At 42.1% G+C, this 20230-nt stretch overlaps 1 protein-coding gene across 19 annotated transcripts in view; it reads left to right on the top strand.

Annotated features, from left to right (window-relative positions):
• Nucleotides 1-20230, top strand: part of ADGRL3 (adhesion G protein-coupled receptor L3) — a 487951-nt gene that overhangs the window by 391647 nt on the left and 76074 nt on the right. For all 19 annotated transcript variants that reach the window (XR_015803337.1, XR_015803335.1, XR_015803336.1 and 16 more), the window contains 4 exons: nt 2110-2295; nt 4967-5005; nt 17319-17502; nt 18320-18442. Coding sequence is in view for 16 of the 19 variants with exons in the window: in XM_088164024.1 (XP_088020150.1) it covers nt 2110-2295; nt 4967-5005; nt 17319-17502; nt 18320-18442 (532 nt within the window). In the remaining 3 variants the exon portion in view is untranslated. The remainder of the gene's footprint in view (nt 1-2109; nt 2296-4966; nt 5006-17318; nt 17503-18319; nt 18443-20230) is intronic.

Raw genomic sequence — 20230 nt, 5'->3', positions numbered from 1 at the left:
TCCATCTATGTTTTCAGGAAACCTGGGTGTGTGAGATAACTTTGGGTAAATACTTCTATGTCCCAGGAGTTCACAGAGTCTGAGTTTTAGTCTGCCTTTTTCTTGGGCATTTCTTCCATCACTGACTATTTTTTGTCTTGTTTATTTGGCCACAGTAGAATTCCTCAGATTTGCAGTTTTTAGGGTCAGTCCAAGAGAAAAAGAAAAGAGTTAATTAGTGACCAGCCTGCATCACTTTTGCAGACAGATAGGAACAGTAGCAGCCTGCAGGGAAAGAAAATTCTTGTGTTTGCCTTTGTAGCAGCTGAGCGATTTTCTTTGAGTGTGCCAGTTTGCATAGGTGTGTGGTCCAAGGGAAAAAGTGAGCATCAAATATTGGGTAGTGGGGTTTTTGGTTATTCTCTGATGTATCTGTAAAAAATATATTGAATTCCTGCAGTTTTCTGCAGAGCTTACACAAACACAATGTGTCATGATGCATGCTAAACTCCAGCAATGAACTGCAGGAAAATGTTGAAATTGATTTCTTTAGGTAAAGGGATTTGATGATACAAAATCATTGTTTCAAGTTCTGAGAGCCAACAGCAGAGGTTAAAATTCAGCCTCTGTGCTGATGCATGGCTTCCTTCAGCTGCTTAGGAGAGCAGGCAGCTGTAAGAATAGGAGCTGGTTTCTATGGCATTAGTCTTCTGTGTAACAAGAAAGAAATAATTTTTGAATATATCTTATCATTGCTCTAATGGGAAGAACAACACATTATCTCCTTTATTTATCTTCTCTGTATCATCATATGCGTTAATTCTCTGAAGATGAGCATATGAACATTTTGAGTTAGATTTCATTAAGTCAGATTGGCTTTTGCTGTCAAATTGATGGAAGTAAGTTATTCATTTATAACTCGGCTAATTGATTTACAGAGAGGTAGAAGCTCAGCCTATAATCTTTCCCTAGAATCTTGCTTTTATAATAAGCACCAGAAAGTGAGGGAACAAGAGAAATATCTGATTTCTAGCTGTTGGTAGTTAAGACAATTGAAAATTCATATGAAGAACACAGCAGAGTTTGCCATTGAGGCTGACAGAGAAGTGGGAACTTCATTTAAGTGTAATCCTATGTAATTTCTCCTTGTCCCAGGCATATTCCACATGGATTTGCATTCCAGATCACAGACTGGTAGATAATGAATTAAAGACCAGCAACCTGCAGTGATATTTTTGTAGTGGGCTGCTCATGAAAAGGAGATGGGGCCAGCTGCCCTGTCCCAAATCTCCATTGCACAGAAGAGGAAAGGTGTACCAGATAGGGAGAGCAAAACAGAGCAAGAAAGGGGGAAAAGCCACAGGGAAAAAGTGAGAGTTTCCCAAATAATTACATGGTGAATTTCCCAGCAGGTTATTTGTGAGTTTTGTGACTCAACTAGATGATACAAGTCTTTTAGTAGAAGATTCAGCCAACCAACCTGCTGGCTTTTCCCTTCTAGTGGGCCTCTGCTTGAGCCTTTTGCTCTAGAGTTAGGGCACTTTTACAGTGCTGAGAGTTACTGGCCACATTGCCAGTGGCTAGTGTGACAAGTGATGCTCTGTGATAAATTAGCACCTGATTATTAAGTCAATAAGATGGAAATAGTGAACCTTTCGCTCTGTTTTTTCTTGGTTATATCACCTATTTTTGCTCCTTTTACAATGAACTCTTCTGTGGAAAAATCATCTCTTTGCTATCACATAAACTTTGGAATCAGAAACGACTTTCTCTTGACAGGAGAAGCTACTTACATTTGTTTTTTTCAAGTGGCACAGTAAGCCAATGGGACAAGATAATTAAACCCCTCCTTAGCCTGGAAATCCCATGGAAAACAGTGCCCAGTGAGAAGAAACTGTTGGGGTCACCACGGTTGACTAGAAAAACCATACTCAGAAAACTATTCATGCTCGAACCACAAAGACTCTTGTTGTAATTGACTTCTTGGCCAATGCTTCCATTCCTCCTTCCTTCTCCTCTTCTCCATCTCTTTTCTTCTTCTTCCTGAGGGGAGTTGACCTGGCTAACGCTGTGGGGTTGGAAGGCACTGGAATGCCATCTCACCGCATCCTTTCCCTGTGCTTGCCGCAGATGAGGTCGGGGGAGATGGCCGCCAACATCGCGCGGGAGCTGGCGGAGCACACCAGGAGCCACCTGTACGCCGGCGACATCGCCTACTCCGTGTCCGCCATGGTGCAGCTGGTCAACCTGCTGGACGTGCAGCTCCGGAACCTGACTCCCGGCGGGAAGGACAGCGCCGCGCGCAGCCTGAACAAGGTGAGGCCGGCGGGGCCCTTTCGGTGGTAGCCCGCCCGCTTAGCCCAGCCAGCCCTAACCGCAGCACAGCACCGTGGCTCCCCTGCCCACGGTCTAAGGACAATTATCAGTCCTTTCGGCATTTCCAGAAGGGAGGGGAATTGCTGCATAGCACTAAAGGTGCTGGGAGTTGGCAGCTGTGGGAGAAAATACGAGCTGTGGGCTCCTGTAAGAATGCATTTAAAGCTGAAGGTTTCCTTAGTGAAAGGTCCTCTTCATCAATGTAAGCACATGGGATAGCACTTACCTAGGATTCCGACAGTGAATTCTGTGGGCCTGAATTGTGTGACCCTGGTGACTATGAGCACATGGTTATATTGGCCACCCAGTTAAAATAAGACAGAGAATTTTGTTCTCAGCTGCCTATCGGGCTCAGACAGTTCTGGCATTCATGTAAGCATGAACAGAACTTGGTTCCCAAGACTATGGGGACTAATTGATCCCAGCTAAACCTGAAATTTCTTTGGTGTTTTATGAAGAGAAATGCTTTTCGGAGAAGTAACATGGTCTTTTTTCTTGTAAGTTGTTATTGTAGACTGATGCTGTTTTAAATGCAAAGGGCTTTGGGATTGTTTGAGATTTCGGTCGCATGGGAGCTGAACTCCTGCATCTCATGTGCTTTGCATGTGCTGTGAATTGGGTTATCCTGATGCTTTTAATTAGTGCTGCTTCCAGCCATTTCATAACAATGTAGGCAATAAGTGTATTAACTGTTACATCAGCATAACATTATTTATTATAATCATACCATGGTTCTTTGTTAAAATGATGGTGATGTCTGACAATATAGGTAAAGGCTGCAATTAATGTCACCTACTAACGGGTTTCATGGTTGTAGTCTGCTTGCTCTTCTGGATGCCTCCCAGCCACACCCAACATTTTGTCAATTCAGCTTTGCAAGCACCTATTTTTCATCTTTGTTTTTATCTCACCATATGGTTTTTGTTTCAATTACATGAAGTGGGATTGTATCATGGGGGCAGGAATGAGTTACTGAGGGGAGGACTGGACAAGGCAGAGCTCCTTGGCTCAGCTGTCACTCCTGGGGTCTCCACTGCAGGTTTCTTCCCCCTGCCATCAGCTTTGCACAAGCAACTCATACAAATCAATTGCATTCCACATTAAAATTCTGGACCACGTGAAGTCCTGCAAAACAGCGATGCGAGTCAGTGATCCAAATGACAGGCTCAGTAATTTACTTGCTCTCATTCCCCACTTAATTCTTTAGAAGAGCAACTGCTCTGTGTTCATTTAAGAATGCATGAATTCAACTTGGAAGTAGTATTGGGCAAACAAAAGGCAGCAGAGTTACTGCTCCATTTTCCCCTTCACTGATCAAGAGTATTTAAAAAAAAAAGGAAAAAAGTAATTTGCAAAGAGTTTTGTTTAGTGCTGTTTAGTCAGAAAGGAGAAATAAAGTAAGCACTAGCCATTAAATATTCTTTTAATCATTAAAGGAAATGTGCTGGGGATCCGAAAGTAATCACCTGTGCTGTTTTGTACTGGTGGGTTTTTTTAACAAGCTGATGTACAATGAATTGAAATAAACTGGCATAATCAGAATTTTTAAAAGCCATCGTCTTTCAGGAACCACTTTTCTGTCACTAAAAGCTTTATGCTTTCCACTGGATCAAGCTTAATTAAGGTGATAATTGTTCCATTTCAGACTGGGAAGACCCCCAAGTGGATAGCTCTGTAATTTTCAGCAAGGCTTTCTTTGATCTCCATTTGTTTCTGTAAAGTCTTCGTACTGGCCAGATTTACCCAGAGGAAGATTTCTACTGTTACAAATTGATGAATTAGAAATTGAAATTAGGCATTGCATGATACCTGGGTGTATTTTGCTTATTTCAGAGCCTCAAAACTCTCGAGGACAAATTTAGCTCTCAGCTGTACTAATGGGATTGCACTGCTGTGTGTTGAGAGCACAAGTTGCCCTGAATTCTTTGTTGATGTGCAATTTCCAACCAGGCACATCAGCAAAAACAAACCCAGCCAAGCTCTGAGCAGCCTGGCTTTGTGAGCTTTCATTGCAGTGATGCAGAGCTCACCAACTCCAGCTCACTGCTGCAGACTGCCTGCCAAGCCCCAGGTCTGTCAGGATGGGTCCATACAGGTCCAGGCTGTATCAAGATGCAGTCCAGCACAAGTCTTGCCCCCTGGGGTTGGTCCTGCTCATCTGAAGCTTGGTTACATTTCACTGTGGCATCAGCACTGTCTGACTTCAGAGCCCACACTCCTCTTATGCAAATAACCATCACCCTCATCCTTTTCAGCCTTGTTTGACATGGAAATGTCATGTGTGATCTCTAAACTGTAAGGGAAACATCATCTCTTGAGTATCTCTATTAGACCTCAGCGTCTTCTACCATCTAACAGCTGCTCTTGCAAAGTTGCCAGTCTGTGCTTCACTTCACTGAAAAAGGACTAACCCACATTTCTGGAGCCAGTCCTTCCAGTTTTCCACTGCTGCCTAACTCACACTCACTCCTTTAGTTTGCTTGGTTTTCCAGGAACTGTTTAAGAGAGAAATGAGAGTTTTTTCACAGGCATTTTCTTCATTTTTTTCCCTGTTCTGTCACTAACTTGTTTTTTCTATTCCGTCTTTAATCTGCTCTCTTTATGGACTCAGCTTCAGAAAAGGGAGCGCTCTTGCAGGGCCTATGTCCAGGTATTTCTTGTGTTTTTAGTACATGTGTCCAGTTGTTTGACTGAATGACTGTGAAGTGGGTCTTGTCTCTGTGAATAATCTGATTATTATCACCTGTGTGGCAGCAAGTTCTAAGGTTAAGGTCACAGGATAATAATGCCATTTTTTTACCTTGCCGACCTGCCCCATTTCTCTCAGACTTGACAAAAATGTGGGACAAAATCGCTGAGCCAGAAAGTGGGAAAAAACCACAAGAGAGATCTGACAAGATTCATCTGGCCATCTGAATGAGCAGGACAGTATGGAGATGTGCAAGTGAAGAATGCAAAGCTGCTACTCACAGAGCTGTCTCCAGACCAACTGGATTTTGCTTACAGCATGATACTCATGTTGCTGACACCTGCATATCCTTAATTTTCCTTCTTCCCCTTTTACACTTTTAAATTTAGAAGCAATTCAAAATGGTAACACTCTACATGCGGGAGAAGGTAGGATTGTAATGAAATGCAGAGTGTCTCACAGAGAGATCTTGAAAGGAGGAGAGTGCTGCAAACAATGCATGAACAATGCATCCCATGAAGTATACCCAGGTCTGGCCTGACTTTCATAGGTTTACATTGTGTTTGATGTGAACCAAGTCAAGCCCCAGCATTCTGGAAAGATCTGGAAAAGCTTTTCAAGAGTGGGACCTCAGGTTATTTTATTAATCCTGTCACCTTGCCTTATAGCATTTGCTCCAGTGTATTTTTATATAAACCTGTTTGTATACTGTAGGTGAGTTAATGCTGCTTCAAGAAATGTGAATGTTTTACCTTCTAATCTCTGTCTTGTGCTTGTGAATGTTGATACTGTTTTTATGGGTGGTTGATCATTATTTATATGTATATGTGTAACACACGTAAATGAACTCTTATGTTTCTGGAGAAATTTCCTGCAAAATTCCACTTGCTACAGTTGGTACTGACTTTATTTTGTGAGCACATATTTCATTTAGCAAATGGGATGGTCTGGTTTTCTAGAGCATTAGAAATAAAGCAGTACCCCTCTGTGCTGATAGGCTCTGTTCCCTTTGGAAAACGTCACAAGAGAAAGTCACCTTTTCCCTTCCAAATACATTAATGGATAAAGACGAGTTATGGAGTCCATCCCTTGTCTGGGATCCTGGAGAAAGCAACTAGCAGGCATTTGAAGGAATTTAGGAAAGTTTGCAGCATGGGGATCACTCTCAAGCTAGCTACTTTTTTTACTGCTACCACTGGAAATGTGGTGAAACTGCTTTGACTCTGGGCTGCACAGTCCTGTTGGGGACATGGGGTGCTACCTGATCCATGGCTGTCCTTTCCACTGGCTGCACAGGCATTCTCCACAGAGCTCTTGCTCTTCTGTCTTTTTTCAAACAGTAGTGATTGGTGAGTTTAATGCACCCTACAGAAAGCTTGGCCTTGGTAGAATACAGCCTGAATACTCTGCAAAAACTTCGGCTTACCCTTAATTTCAAGGACTCCTTTCCTTTCACTTGGAAAGGTTGTTTGTGTGTTTAAAAGATTAATCATGCACCTACTTCTTCAGTAGATGAAAACTCATGAGAGCTCATTGCTTGAGCTGTTAAGTATGGATATGGACAAATCTGGTACATATATTGAAGAGGACAGTCCTGTAAAAGAGGGCTTGAAGAATGAATTAGATGACCTAATTGAACCTTTCCAGCTCTGCTTTGTACTATATGAGGTAAAGTAATGTATCTCGACATATTTTCATACAGTATGCTTCCATTTGGAAAATTGTGTGGCTAAAGTCATCAGAAAATCTAGTGAGGAAGAGGTGGTCTGTAATAGCAACTAGATGTGACTGCAGATAGTCCTGTTACAGGCTGCTCATCCTTTGCCAGGAAGTGAAATGTCTGGGCTGGCTGAGGGAATCTAGCACAGACTTTTCAACAAATCTTAAGTGGTGACGCCCTGGGCTTCGTAAAGTCAGTGGAACATGGGAAGTCACTGGGACATATGACATTGATGGCAGAGAAACAATGTTCAACTTTGCTGACATGATCTCCTCATGCTGATCCCATTATTGTGAAGAACATCCCTGGCTGAATTTGGCTCAGAGGGCTGGAAGTGTACCTTCAATTCTGTGCTCCCTAGACAAAGGAAGGTGCAGTTTGAAGTTTGTGCGAGAGATGTCCAGGAATTGTGAATATCAAAAGTGCTATTGAGGAAAGGTGGTTTTTTGGAAAGAGGAGGGTGACCTGAGAAGATAATAATAGCTAAAATAATAGCTAAAATAGCCATGACAGAACTCCTGTAGTGATCGGATTGTATAAAGTCCTCTTAAGCCCAAAATAAATTACTGTAAATAAATATACAAAGTGGAGGTAGAAATTTTGCAAGTTATTCAAACATAAAACTGAGAATGCATTATCAGATTATCATCTCATCTCTTTGGGTACCTTTAAAACAAACATGGATTTAATTTGTTCATTTTCACAGTATTTGTTGAGTTAAAAGCTCAGGGATTTTATTTACTCGAGATAGAGGTTACAAATGCTGCTTCTTTGGTTTCAAATGTGGTAAATGATCTTTTTTTTTGTCTCAAAAATCCAGCAAGAACCAACCTGGCAGGTGACACAATGAACGCATATTAATATAATGACTGGGCAGTTGCTGGAAGATTTTTCAGTGATGGTGATAATTAAGAAACTGCTAAGTGGGTTTTAATTTGTGATACTAATTAATAGTCAGCTGAGACTGAGCTGACCAAGGTGTATATAAAGGTGGCAGAGTGGCCTCAGCAAGGTGCCCCATTGGCAAAGAGGGGTGACCCTCTGGAGAGCAGAGATCTACATCTCCTGTGCCCACCTTTCTGTAGCTCTTGCACTCTGTTTTGGGAAAGGGATGGAAAAGTCATCATGTGGGAGAATGAGTCACAATGGGTGATGCATTTGATTAGCATAGCTTGGTTTGGTGGCTGGTCTGTGATGTAAGCTGGTATGAATTTTATTTAATTTTTTCAGAATTTATGTTTGTTCTAGTTCCAAAAGTTGTTGTCCTTAAACTGAAGCACTAGAATTGTAGAAAAAACAAATCACTTGCCTTTTGGGAATTGTGAAACTGGGTTTGGTATTACAGATGTCTTCCATGTCCCTTAGCAAGTGTCATGAGCTCGATATTTCTCAGCTTCCCTACTTAAAATGCCATGGATACAATTCTGTCCTCTAGGAACAGAGGTGGGGTAGTAAAGGAAAAAAAAAGGCTAAGTGCTCACATAATGTAGTAAGTGAGGCTGTATTAAAACAGAAAACTTAAACATGAGGAAAAAATAGAGACTTTTGCTGATTTAGTAGCTGGAAACACAGGTTTTATTAAAGGTTCATACCACACCCATGCTTGCAGTCTTTTTATCATGCACATGCACCTGATTGCAAAGTCTGAGCTCACCTGCTTGCTTCACTTGGATTTGTGGGCTGCAGCTCTGGGGCATCAGGAGGCCAATGAATTTCCCTGCAGTGCCAAACCAGAGGCCTCTTCCCACGTGAAATTGCATGATGCATTGGGATGAGGATCTTGGAAGACAGAAATTTCACAGGGTTGCCATTCTTTTAGTTTATTTTATAAAGTCAGTATGAGTGGTTTTGAAGCCGGAGGCTGGTGAATACAACAGATTGACAGCAAACAAATGGCAGCTTTGGGGAAAGGGTGGAAGGAGGCATCAGAGAGTTGCCTTTGCAGCATCTTCCTCATCTAATGGAGTTTGCTGCTCTTGGCTCTTGGTTCCTGCATTGTCTGAGCTGCCCTGTAAATCAGATTGCCTTGTTTTGTAATTCTGCACTGGTCTGGATAGCAAATGGCAAAGATTATGGAGGTGCCACCTGCTCCTTGGTAATTACAAGACCTTCTGGGTACAGGTGTCATCAGAGCCATGCATGAAGCCAGTGCTGAAATGATGGCAGGCTCGTGGTAGGAGACAGTGGCAAGTGGTTGCAGAGTTGTCCTTCTGATTCTCCTGGAAGTTTTCTAAACTCTTGTTGGAAACATGGGCTGTTTGAATTGCTGCACTAAGCAAAAAATGAAAGGCTTTCCTCAGAGGATTCAAGGCATTAAGTTTAGACCTGAGCAGAATTTTTTTTTCCCTTTGCTAACCTAGTAATTCTCATCAGATAAAAGGTGCATCTGGGACTTAGCCAGTACTATTTAAAGTGGATTAATTCTGTTTGTCCTACTTCTCTCTTGCTTGCATGATTGGTCCCAACTTCCATGAAGACTAAACGAAAGAAACTTACCGCTCTGAGAGGGAGCACAAATTGAATTATGTCGTGTTTGCTTGTGTTCTTGTTGCCCCTGTGACAAGAAAGACTCTAACCTCCATTTATACAAAAAAGAGGCAAATTAATGAAGGTTTTCAAGTTCCTTGTTTGGTGACTTAATTGGCTGTATGACAAAGAGCTCTGCAATGTGTGTCAAACAACTCTGAGAGTTCTCTGATTATTTGTGCATTGCTTGACTCCTGATGCTATTCTGCACAGCCTGTCAGGCGAGGTATCGTTGTTAAAGTGGCTGGAATAAATTGGCTAGCAGTGAGCATACAATGTTGTATATTAACTATAGCTACAGGGAGTACTTTTAGCTGCTTTTTCAAGAGATCGAGATGTTTGCCCATCAGCATCAAAGTGCCTAAAACTTTCATTTAATATAATTAAAAGGACATCTGAAAGAAGTGTGACTTGCAGTGAGGTTCTGTGGTTTGCTAGCCCTTTGTTAAAACTCTGTGAACTTAATATACTTCACAGCTTGAGAAACCTGCACTTGATTTGTGTCAGCAAGAGTGAAACTAGAAATCCTCACCCTGCATGTTTCTGCTGTGGTGAGCCCGTTGTTAGGGGAGAGGAGGATCAAAGCAGCAGGCTTGGGTTTGTGACCAGACTCCAAAATTCATTGCATAAATGTTAAAAAGGAGGGTGACCCCATGTTCATCCACCTACAACTCAGCTATGCCTATGGTTAGGTTCTTACATGGCAAAACTGAGAAAAAAAAGTCTAGTAGTTTCTGTGTTGCTCTGTGCTTACTCTCTGCTTGAGTCTGAGTCACTCCTGGTATCTGGTGTCACTGGTAAAAAGTCTGGATATAAATTGCCATGGGGGCAGCGGGAGATGTCCCTTTGATTTCAACTGCTGGAGTAAAGGATGAGTCTCACAGACTCCCCAGGAGTTTCCTTGAAGGCTGTGGATATTCTGTCAAAGAGGCATTTCTGATATGTGGCCCATTTTCCTTTCTTGCTACAGCCTTGCTCACTTCCCCAGTGTAATTACTGTAGCAGTTGCTTGTATGGTTCCAAATCCCAAACAGTAGGGCAGCAAATACAGATGATTCATAAATGCAGCTCTCAGCTTATTCTGCGGGGAAGATCTCATTAGATGAAATAGATCGTATGTTATTTCCTTCTTCCCAATCAATTCCTTTTATTTCAGTCCTACGGATGCCTTCTGACCTTAAAATATTCTTCCTCGTATAGTAAGTAAAGCAAAACCACAACCTGTAATTTGTAACCTTGTTCTGTTTCTCATATCGCCTATTATTTTTTGCATGCTCCCATTAGGAGATTATTGGTAGTTCAAGGCCAAGATTGCAAACCTTGCATACCTAGTAAAAGACCATTAATTCCATAGTTAAGCATTTTGTAGATGGCCTAATTTTAATAAAGGTCAGTGCCTTTCTTCTCACTACAGTGAGTTCTCAGCACTGCTGGAATTCAGGCCGTTTCTGAGTCAGTACAGTTCCTGTAGCCACAGCATAAACATTTGCTGTATGGTTGAAGAGAGAGGGTTGCATGCTCTCTCGGGAGCCTTTGTTCTCCATCTGTGGAGCAATTTTAGAAATTCCTGTGCATGGTCATGGGAAGTTCTCTTCTTGCTTTTGCCATGAGTAGTAGGCTTTGTCTCAGTTCACCAAAACTGATACCATCTGTTGCCAATCACCATTCTGGTACCAGATGTAGGCTAGTGCTTCTGGTTTACTATTGAAGGCAGAAGCAAAGATTAGCAGTATGTATTCAAATTACTTACTTATTTTGAAGCACTCGCTGTGGCTGAGCTCCTTTCAGTCTGAATATGTTTGTCCATTCCATTGAATACTACAACTGTTTTGTGATGACCGTGTTGCTTTTTAAAAAACATTAGACAGTGGCTGGGCTTCCCTGTAAAAAATTGTCTCCCTTGTGCTTACTGATGCTTCAACCAGAGACGAATTTTGATTTTGAATTAAAAGAATAAATGGCAAGGAAAAAAAAATCATCCAAGAGTGAAGTGCCTTGTCAGACAGATTTGAAGGCACTTTTCAGCTAAGAAGTAGGATTTAATGCCATCATGTAGCCAAATGACATTTTCCTTGTTTAGGAAGCTGAAGAAATGACATGTGCATCTCTTTTTGTCCTGAAGTCCCACACAGCAGATGACTGTAATCATTTGATTGATGACCCCTGTGTGGTGGGATTGAGGTGCTGTTCATGTGCCACTCTAAAAAGACATGTAATTACCTGAGCTGGTCTCTTTCAATGCAATAACCTTTCCAGAAGTATTTGTGTTCCCACATCCATACTTTCACAGTGGTCCTCCCTTCCTACTGTACCAGGTACATGCAGAGTTAATGGGAGTTCCTCTCATACTGGTGGTTTTTCTGGCCAGAGGCAAGAATCAAACAACTTCCAGCAGAACTTGTCGTCAATGGCATTGATTGTGCCTTTAACTCAATTAGTTTGGAGGCTTGCAAATATTGATAGCTTGAGGAACGGGTTTGTTTTAGCACTAGGTGTTTAATATGAATACAGAGCAAAACCAGCTATTCTTGAGCAAAGAGACAAGTAAGCTTTTTCCAAGTGCCACTGCTTTCCCGGCGGAAAAAGGGAAAAAAGAGCATAACATTGTGATCATTGTACTATATTAACATTTTAGTGCATCTGCTCTCTGATGGGTTTTTCATTTGCACTGTGAAGTGAACACCTTCTGAAAGGGGTTTTGTACTTTTATTCCTCTGCTGATTTGCCATAAAACCTCAAGCTGTTATAAAAAGTGGGCTAGTTAGGTGTTTTTGTTTTGAAATAAAGACAAGGCATTTGTTTGGGAGCAGTGTGTGGAGACCTGAGGCAGGAGGAGAAGCTCAGGCCATGAGGACGGGCTGAGGCTGTGCCTGTGTGATTGCACTCTGAGGTTGAGCACTGCTGTTCTCAGGAAGGGTGAGCAGATCTCTATGGATGAGTCTGTGCTGGCAAGCACCTTTGGCACAGTTGTACCAAAGCACTGCTTTCTTCATGCACCAGCCATGATTTTAGCCTAGCTATGCAAAGCCTCGTGGCTGTAGCTCCTTATATACTAATTTTTGAAAGTGCACTGCATGAGATATTCCTGTGAGATCAAGTGTTAGCAGTATGAGACAAAGCTTTAGAAGTTATAAAATTCAGATGTTTTAATTAGAGATACCATTGCAAAAGTGGTACTTTATTGCCCATGTCACTGTCCTCATTCTCCCAAAAGTGCAATAGGAGGTAGGTTTTTGATAGAAGTTTCATGCTAAATAAAGTATACTGTGTGTTCAGTCTCTTCCTAAGAAGATCTTCTTCTGTAAGGAAGGACAAACTGCATATTTGAAAATTTCTCAACAGAAGGATTCAACCAGTATCCCCTGTAGGACCTGCTGGTATTCACCTGCCATAAAGCATTATTTTCTCCAGCTGTAGGTTTGTTGAGATTTTTGATCTTCCATCAGCTGCTCAGCAAGAGGCCAAAATGAACAATAAGGTTTTAAAGAGATCCCAACTCTAGGAGAGCTGCTGGTTTTCTAAGGTTACGATTGCTGCACTTAAGCACTGTAGCACATTGCAGTCTGGTGCCAAATTTGGCAATGAGCTGGGTACCTCTAACATCTCCTAGTGATTTTCAGTGTTGAGTCCCAGTCAAAGAGAGATTTGACATTGCAAAATCTGTTTTTATCAAAGAATGGTAGCTTGGATGTTGGTACAGTGAGAGAAGAATAAATAGATATGGTATCACTGGATATATACAGAGTTCAAACCTAGGTTTAAACTGTGTGCCATATAGCCAGGTAGTCTCACCAGACGTTTCTAGAGGGAGAGAATGAACAAGCAAAATTCAGTTTAATGAAATGTAGCAGCTGTCACAAAGGAAATCAATGGGATATGTACAACTGGCCTTTTAGTAATGCATAATTACTGTAAGGCTTCTAATTAGTTTCCTTTTTACAATGCATCTTTTAATACCAATTTGTAAATGTCTAAGAAGAAAGATTTACATTTTGTTTCTTTTTTGTAACCTCAGGATAGAACCAAGAAACCATGAGCACATGCCCTTATTTGGGAAAAGCCTCCCTCTGCAATTTATTAACATTTATTTGCATTGAACATACAGTCTGTGGTTCTATATAACCACATAATGAAAGGTATCACCATCATGGGATTTGTCTTCTGTGCTCAGCAGGGTCTTGCTCTTTTCTCAATGTCCAATTGTAGTCACTGCTGGGGACATGAAAAGTCCACTGTGTCTAATATTCTGTGACCCAAGATGGTTGCTCTTTACAGGCTGGTAATTAGAGGTTTTGGCTTTGCATGTATAGATACTCTGACATCACAGAGAGCATGAAGCTGTGCATCTCAGCACAGAAAGTCTGCCTTCTCAGCTTCCTTCTGCCATGCCCTTCCTCCCTCATTTGATCTTAGCCTACAAACAAGAGAGCTGTGCTTTATGAAAGCTTTCTCTTGATCCAATTTGAGTTACTTTTGTCCTTCTCCTGGTGCATCTGTGTGCTTGTGCTCTCTAGTCATTCAGTCTAAGCGACCACAGCATTGGTCTGGTGCCGTGCTATGCATGGTGTTGAGATATGTTTGGGCTTCAAGCCCCACATTTTTATTTTGCAAGCTCAGCTGAGCTGCATTTGGAAGAAGGATGAGGCAGAGGAAGAAAATAAAACCATAGGAAAGGTAGTTCTTTAGCTTGAGAAGCAAGGGCAGGTCTTCAAGTGAGGTCATGCAGCATTCTTTCATAGATGCTTGGTTCTTTATGGATAGGTATAATCTCATGTGATTTTGGGCAAAACGGGAATAATCTTTGGTGTAGTTTCTCGTACTTTCAGTGGGAAGAGAAACTAGAGAGTATCTGGGCTCCCTACTTGGCTGCATGTTAAATGCTAGAAGTGGGGTGGGATGAAACTGTCTATGTCAGAATTTTCCTATCTCCCTCTGCAAGTCCCCACCTTTATCAGGATCCCCAGGGCTCTCAGGTAAAACCTATCAAGCCATCAGCTCCCAAGCACACCTATCCCATGCCTTCTTCATTTTGAAAGTCCTCTCTCAGGGCTAACCCTCCTCCAGCTGGTCACTGAGAGGCTTTCCTGGAGGTTTGGCACAGCTGTTTCTTCTATGCTGGAGCTTCAGCAGACCACAGAGTCATTGGACCAGGTGCCAAAGCCATGTAAATCACAAAGGCTCAGCTTAAATATAAAGACACAGGCCTACCCTTGTCACGTGTGCCTGCTTTCCCACAACTCCCCTGCCCAGCTTTTCCCAGTTGGCATCTCTGTCTCACTAGGCACTGTTGCTATAACAGCTGTTTTGTTTCATTTAAACACCTACCTCAGCTCCTGTCCAAAATGCAAACATTTCATTAGCACCTCATCTCCTTGGCTTCAGCCCACAGCACTCGGCCATAATGAAGTGCTGCACTCAGAAATATAATGTGGGGAACACTTGATTAATGCACTGAGACAGGTGAGGGGAATGACCCTCTGGGAAAAGCTGGGGACTAAATTAATCTCGGATGTAATGCCAACAAAGACAGTCTACCAGCTTTGTTCAGATACATGATAAGGATGTGACCCAAAGTCCTTGGAAATCTTCCTGGAGCTTTTGTGTTTGACCCCAGACCCAAAGTGATGTGAAGTGGCTGGTTTCAGGTTAGTCACTTCAAGAGGATGATACTCAGCTTCGGGTGGGGGGTACACATGGTGCAGGAAGCAGTACATTAGGCTTAACTGGTGTTCTCTCTCAAACTTGCATGCACACATATGTGCACATTTAAAACAAAAGAACGAATGCATTAGAAAAATATTTTTTCTGGGGGAAAGTCTTTGCAGCAGATGTTTCAGTGTAACACAAATATTTCAGCATCTGTTTCATGTTCTGATGAATAGACATTACCTTTCTGTCCAGAGCCAGGAGCTGGATCTGCTGCAAAGACATTTTCCACCATTCCGATGTTGATAAAAGTATGCAGGACGTTGTTTTAGCAGAGAATTTAAGACACCAGTAGGAGCTGAGCTAAAATGAGGTAAGGCAAATTTTGTGATAACATTGAAAGGGGAGAAAAACCCTCATTTTCTACTCTCCAGGCGTAAAAGGTCTTTACAAGAAAACACCATGTTGTGTAGAAGCTGCACCACAAAATAATCAAGCTTGTTGGTCACTGGAAAAGAGTACCACCTATTTTTTTGCCTGTGAAGAGATAAGCTACCAAATGATACTACAAATTCTAAAACACAGAAAAAGTATCAGATTTAAATGCGATGGATTTTTCCATTTCTTCTTGACTACTAATTTCAACCAGTTTGTTGTATGTACTTCGCAAATGTGTTAAGATAATTTTTAGACTATTCAGGAAAATCAGTTTAAGAATCAGTTTAAAAAAATTCCTTTATGGTTATCAAGTTCCACTTAAAACCAAATGAGTGAGGCATTCAGCTTATGGGATAGGAGAGGTTTGGCATAAGAACAAATGCATTAATTGACCATGAATAAATGTAACTGTGAAAGTAGGAGCTTTGTGCTGTCAGAGCAGCCCAATTATGGTGCAGTCTCCCAACAGGAAACCTGATGGTGAGAGAAACCTTCCAAACTCAAAGAAGGTGTCTTTGCTGGGACCAGCAGTGGCAGTTCTAGCTGTCTTTGATTCCCCTCAAACCTTGCTGTAATTGAAATGTTTGTTAAGGTCACATGGATATAGCAATAAATTCTACTTCGATGTGGTTGAATCTCCCATTGCTCATTTGCACCTGAGCGTGACTGGTGAGTGAGTCAGGATTCTCTGTGCCATACATTGCCATTGGAACACTCCTCCTGAGGAGTGGCTATGCCACAGCTTCTTTTCACCCATGGCTTTAGCAACAGTTTCAGGAGTAAATACTGAAGTATTCCCGTGACAGTGAGCCCATGGGGCACACTTTAGGCTTGGAAAATGTTGAAGTCCCATGGGATTGTCATCAGCTTGCAGAGCAGAGGTGTGGGTTTGATGCCTATGTGCTCAGCATACAGAAAATTATTATGAACAGCAATTTCATCTTGAAGAGGACGTTGGTTTCTGCAGTCAGCATATAGCTGGCAGTGGAGGTGTTTCTCTGTGGGATAGGTCTGCCTGGTGACTAGACTCTAACCAGCTGAAGAAAGCATGATCATAAGTAGCTTATTTTTTATCCTTTTCCTTAGCACAGTCAGTTCTATCAACTGGTACAGCTGGTCTCATTAAAAACTGTTAGCTGAAAAGTGGTTGAGTCAGCTCTGGTTAGTAATGAAGCGGAGGGTTTAGATTGGGAAAAGCCTTCAGTTTGGGTAAATTCTACTGCAATAATTTTGCAGTATATGAGACCAGTACAGTTTTGTGTGATCCTATGTGTGCATCCAGATTAACCTGTGTGAAGTTATCCATGGGAGAGCTCTTAGTGTGTGTCAGTGCAGAAGGTGCACTGTAGGAGGGACTGAAGCAGTTTCCGCAGGGCTGACTCCTTCCTGAATGCAGAAATTTGAAATGTAGTGTCTTATCTAAATCTCTACGGGCACCTGCTGCTGCTCTGGATGAAGGGGTGTAACTCAGCTATCTCTGCGTCTTCATGGCTGCCTGCTAGAGGTTATGTGGTGGGAAATGTTTTAGGGAGCATAATCTTTGCAGGTATTAAATACCTGCCTTGAGTGCCCCAGCCCTACTCTTTAGTTCTGGTGCTGCAGATGGGTTTTTCCTGCATGTTTCCTTAACCATCATCTTCCTCCTACCCCTCCTTCCCCGCCTGCCCTAGTTCCTTCTTTTTCCAAGCCGAGAGCTGATGATTATGGAAGCAGAAAAGCACCATTCCCAGGCTGCCTTTGTAATAAAATCAGTATCTCCTCCCTGTCCCATCTGATGGCATAAAAGTTGTCCTGCTCCACTGCAGGCTGCCCTAATGGGTGGGGGAAGGAGATGCTGCCATCCCCCTGTAAACTGATGTGTGTGGAGGATGGGAGTAAGCATATGTCAGAGGTCTCTGGTGCTTTAGGTGTGCTGGATCCTCATTCCATCCCTCTGCCTTGCAGGCCATGGTGGAGACGGTGAACAACCTGCTGCAGCCTCAGGCTCTGAACGCGTGGAGGGACCTGAACGCGAGCGAGCAGCAGCGCGCGGCCACCAAGCTGCTGGACACGGTGGAGGACAGCGCCTTCGTGCTGGCTGACAACCTGCTGAAGACAGACATCGTCCGCGAGAACACGGACAACATCCGTAAGGGACACATCCCATCGCTACCCAGAGCAGCCGCTGGAGGGGTGAAGGATGCGAAGCCCGGCTTTGGTCACGTTCTCCCTAGATTAATTGGAGAGTGATTTGTTAGATATGTCTTGGGCCTTTGTCTGAAGGACTTCAAAGTCTTTCCAAAAGAGCCTAAAGGAATAAGGCAGCTCTCTTCCCTTGAAATCCCATGGAAAATGAGCACCCGACCAGCCTGTATTACTCCCAGCTTTGAGGGTGTAATCTGGGCTAGAGCAATGAGAGCGCTGCTTCACTGGGGGATTGCTCATCGTGAGGCAGTTGTGTTTCATTTCATACAAATTTGTGTCTTTATTCAGCTGATTGTTGATTTTAATTAAAAAACAAGCATGATGGAAAGCACCAGCACTCCCACTGTGCATATGTAAAATGAGAACAACTCTTCTTTCTATTTCCATGAATACAGATCCTGAGCACTGATAACATTTACAGAAAGTACCAATCGCCAGTGGCAAAGAACTAGTATTCTCAGATTTTCATTTTAACTGTTGTCCTTAATATCCTGAGGTCCTTGTTTACAAGAACTGGTTGTCTTTTGTCTTCCACAGAGAGTAGAATTTATTTGCACTTTTTTAAAAATTAAATTTAAAACTTCTTCAGGGCAAAGATTTAAAAAGAAATAGGAACCCAAACACATTCTAGCATCCAGCATTGTAAGTTGATTCCCCTCCTCTCAGCTGGTCTGGAACACCATTTTGTAGCTTGGAAATACTGTGTTGAAGATTATTTCAGCAGAGATTTTTTTCTTAGTGTCTGTCTCTCTTGCACACAGAGCTGGAAGTTGCGAGACTAAGCACAGATGGGAATCTGGAAGATCTGAAGTTTCCCCAGAACATGGGCCATGGGAGTGCCATTCAGCTGTCAGCAAACACCTTGAAGCAAAATGGTCGAAATGGTAGGTCTGGCACCTCAGGTCATGCCAGCCTCATTGAGGCAGTCATGCCTGAGGCATTGTTTTGTGTTTAACCATTATAAGTAAGTATTAATTGCTGTGTCAACATTTAAATTAATAGGTAGTGTCATTTGCCCTTGACTGCAAGCTACATTGGCTGACTGGAAATGTATTATATTGCTAGGTGATTCACAGCCTTCAAATGTATTTTATGATGGTAAAAATGCATCAGATCCTTAAATTATGGGGCTTCTGGGGCACAGTGCTGAATCCAGAGAAGTGCTTTTAACTGCTGAGTTTTGCAGTAGGAGGCTTCAGATGGGATAAGAGGCTCATTTTAGTGAACTGCTTCACAGCAGGTCACCATACAAATATCTGAAAAAGTAGATGGAAGAAACAATAGTAGCAAATATTGCTAATGAGCCAACGTGGCAGAAAAGGTTGATTAACTGTTATGAGTCTAAATCTTTAGTGCCTTTCTGTATCTTATGAACCTCCTGATACAGCATAAATTTTAGATGATGTTATATGTGAATAGTCTTCATCCTGCCAAGCCATTTATTTCCAGATCAGGAGTCTGAGCAGACAAATATGTTGATCTCCAGAGCCTCACTGTAGACCAACTTTAAAGTCATAGGCTTCCACTATTGGGCCCAACATGCTCCTGTTTCTGAGTTCCTTTAAAATTTAATCTGTGTGCAGGGAACAACACTCATATACAGGCTTTGGTCACTGCAGGAGAATCCTAGAATGGCTTGGCTTGGAAGAGACCTTTAAGATCATCTGGTTCTTTCTACTAGATGAAGTTGCTCAAGCCCCATCCAACCTGGCCTTGAACACTTGCAGAGATGGGGCATCCCCAGCTTCTCTGGGCAGTCCGTGACAGTGCTTCACCCTCCTTTGTGTAGAGAATAAAGAACATGGAGTGATAGGGCAGCATTACAACCAGACCAGATGTGTTAAAGTTTCCAAAAATTTTAAACAGAGTTTGGTCTGGTGGTTCAGAAAGAAAGTCTTGCTTTTGGCTTGCTTGCAGATAGGATTTTAGGAGAAGTATTTCTTTTAGAGACAGTTTAAAACTCAAGATGTGTAGCAAAACTCTAGCAGGGCAGGACTTTTACTCTGCTATCTGTTGGCAGCAATGAAAGGGAAGTTTTGTATTGCTAAACACAGTATCACTGGAGTTCTGTTCGAAGCAGAACCTCATCAATTTGCACCCGCTTGACACATGCCCAGAGGTCATCCAAGAGCTACAAATAAAAGTATCATAAAAGGATTTAGGATGGGAGGAACCTTTGGAGTCATCAGTGCCTCACCTTCTTCAGATGTTGTGGTGATTCATATAGAAACAAAAACATACCTCTCCACAACTAATACATATAAAGGCGAACTAATCACATTCCATAAGTATTTATAGGCTGTGAAATAATGTGCAAAACAGAAGGCAAGCTGGATGGTTTCAGTTAAAAACAGTTGCTGGTAGACTCGGTTTTCTGCAGGGTCTCTAATGGTATTTTTCTGATTATCTGATTGACAAATGAAGAAAATAAATGTATTTTTAAATAAAATTTCTGAAATTTTGTTTTACCTGTCATGTGTGATTGGAGTTAGGTCAAAAGGATTTTGGTTTCTTTTCCCAGATTTGTCCCTTTACTTTTCTGAGGTAGTCTTAATTTATTACCAGGCTAAATTATAGTTTTATACTGCATCTGTGCAGCATGTCAGCTTGAAACATGTTTCCTGGGTATATCCAGGAGGATAAAGTGATGTCAGGTGGGAAATGGACCACCT

This window comes from Sturnus vulgaris, chromosome 4, assembly GCF_052056855.1.
Source record: "Sturnus vulgaris isolate bStuVul1 chromosome 4, bStuVul1.hap1, whole genome shotgun sequence".
Lineage (NCBI taxonomy): Eukaryota > Metazoa > Chordata > Aves > Passeriformes > Sturnidae > Sturnus > Sturnus vulgaris.
This window is presented reverse-complemented; position numbering and strand designations above follow the sequence as displayed.